This window comes from Helianthus annuus, chromosome 17, assembly GCF_002127325.2.
Source record: "Helianthus annuus cultivar XRQ/B chromosome 17, HanXRQr2.0-SUNRISE, whole genome shotgun sequence".
Lineage (NCBI taxonomy): Eukaryota > Viridiplantae > Streptophyta > Magnoliopsida > Asterales > Asteraceae > Helianthus > Helianthus annuus.
Window position 1 is genome coordinate 170,476,222 of NC_035449.2, and position 2,055 is coordinate 170,478,276.

General features: G+C 46.4%; 1 protein-coding gene across 1 annotated transcript; it reads left to right on the plus strand.

The window, feature by feature from the left end:
- The first annotated feature begins 353 nt into the window (after positions 1-353).
- On the plus strand, positions 354-1,566 carry LOC110924956 (formin-like protein 14). The gene is made up of 3 exons (XM_022168929.1): positions 354-832; positions 926-1,252; positions 1,329-1,566. Exons 1-3 carry the CDS (start codon positions 354-356, stop codon positions 1,564-1,566), a joined length of 1,044 nt encoding a protein of 347 aa, XP_022024621.1.
- Positions 1,567-2,055: the final 489 nt, after the last annotated feature.

Consider the following 2,055-nt stretch of genomic DNA (forward strand, 5'->3'; position numbering starts at 1 on the left):
AATCTTGTAATCGAACATCGACAGACAGTATGGTTGTAATAGTATTTTTACCCAGCCTTCCGTTGTGCTATATTATTGTGTGTGTTGACAATGATGATATCAACTACGTCACGATACTCCCCACCGGGCCCACCGGTAATACGTGGAATATTGGGGTGTGACAGGTTGGTATCAGAGCCAACATTGAGCGAATTAAACACTAACCTTTTGTGTTTAATCTCAATGACACAATAAGCACATTCCTTAGACTCTCGAGTCTAGGCAAATGACCTAGGATGCATCTTTATCTTTCATTTACTTTTATTCTGTTTTGTTTTATTTTGTTTGCTTGTTTCAACAGGAAGTTAACCATCATGCCTCCAAGACTAAGAGGACGTGGCAAGGGACCCATGCGTGGAGGACCGTCAACTGCTGGGCCATCGCACAGACGCACTCCATCGGCGTCTTTTTCCACCTCCGACTCCCGTGATATATGGGGTCAACCTTTCGAGCCGGCAAGACACTCAGTCTCGCTTAGCTCTTCGCCATCTTTTCATCCGTCTTTCGGACCATTTGCTCCAAATGAGCCCGAACACTCTCACCATTCGGACCAATCTCACCATTCGCATGAATCATACCCACCGCATAACTCTTTGCAATCTCATTCATTTCATCATTCCGAATCCCCCTACTCTCCAAGACAATTCAATCCAGCTGACTACGTTAACGACTTTCTCGGCTACAACCCGTTGGGCCCTGAGGACCATTTCTCTCAGGAAATGGAGATGGATGACGACCCCGACCCGGAGATGCAAACAGGAACCCCGGGCCACCCTATCAGCATATCTAGTGGGTCTCCGTTCCAGGGATCTCCTTATCGTGGACCCGACTCCTTCCAAGAGAGGATGGCTACCTATGACTGATTCTTTACCCCATCTTATCATAGCTCTCCGGCTCAACCACCTTTAGATGATCCTCAACTTCAAGCTGTCTCACCACCACCACTCCCGGTAGAGGAGCCACCGCAGCAGCCACCGCAACCACCTCCCGAGCCTCCGAGGCGAAGGAGGAACGCTCGCATGTCCCTTAGAGGAGGACCCCGTTTTAGTTCTCCTCGCGGGTCGAGTTCCTATCCCCCTATTCCAGAGGACCCTCAAATGGGTGGGCCCTCAAATGCGGCACCGGAGGTTGATCCTCCGCAAGCTTCTTATGCACCACCTATGCCGCCTGTGGGATTTGATAACCCAATTCCAACATACCCAGGTTCTTCCGGGTACAATCCTTATGGAGACCCGTCGGGATATCCTTTGGGCTATGGAACTCATGACCCATATCTTACGGCTGCGCAGTATCATCACCTTTACCCTTCTTCTTACCCCCCCTATGCCTCCAACTGACTACCCTATTCAGGGTTATCAGTATCCTCCGTACCAGCCACCTCCTTCCCAGCAACTACAGCAGCAGCAACAAAACCAGGAAATCTTGGAGAGGTTGGACAAGGTTGAGCAGAAGACCAAGAAGAACAAGGAGAGGCACAATAGCTTCATGAAGGGCCTTGCCAACCTTATCAAGGGGAAAAAGAAATAGAGGGTTGTCTTTGTTTCTTGTTTATTGTAATAATGTCCCTGCGTGGACATTTGTTTGATTTCTGTATCAAGTCCCTGCGTGGACTTATTTTCATTTTGGTTTACCCCTGCGCGGGTAGTGTGTTTTTCTAAGTCCCGTTTAGGGCATTTGTACTTGCTTTCACCCTAATGAAGTTCTAGATTTGGTTTTAAATGTGTGTATTTTATTACACCATGTTATTTCCTTTCGATTTATAATTGATCTGCCAAAGAAACTCTTAGAGGTATAACCTAGCCAAAATATTAATTGGCTATGATGGTACAACCTTTTTAAGAAAATAAATCTCTGTTAACATCTGAAAACATGTTAACATTCCTAGCTGTGCGGTACGAAAAATCACACAAGCTTCCAAAAAGGTACTTGGACCCTTCCAAGTCACATAAAGTCAAAATGATCAATATGAATCCTGGCTAGAAAATATCAGTGTGCTGAATACACCAAGACATCCAT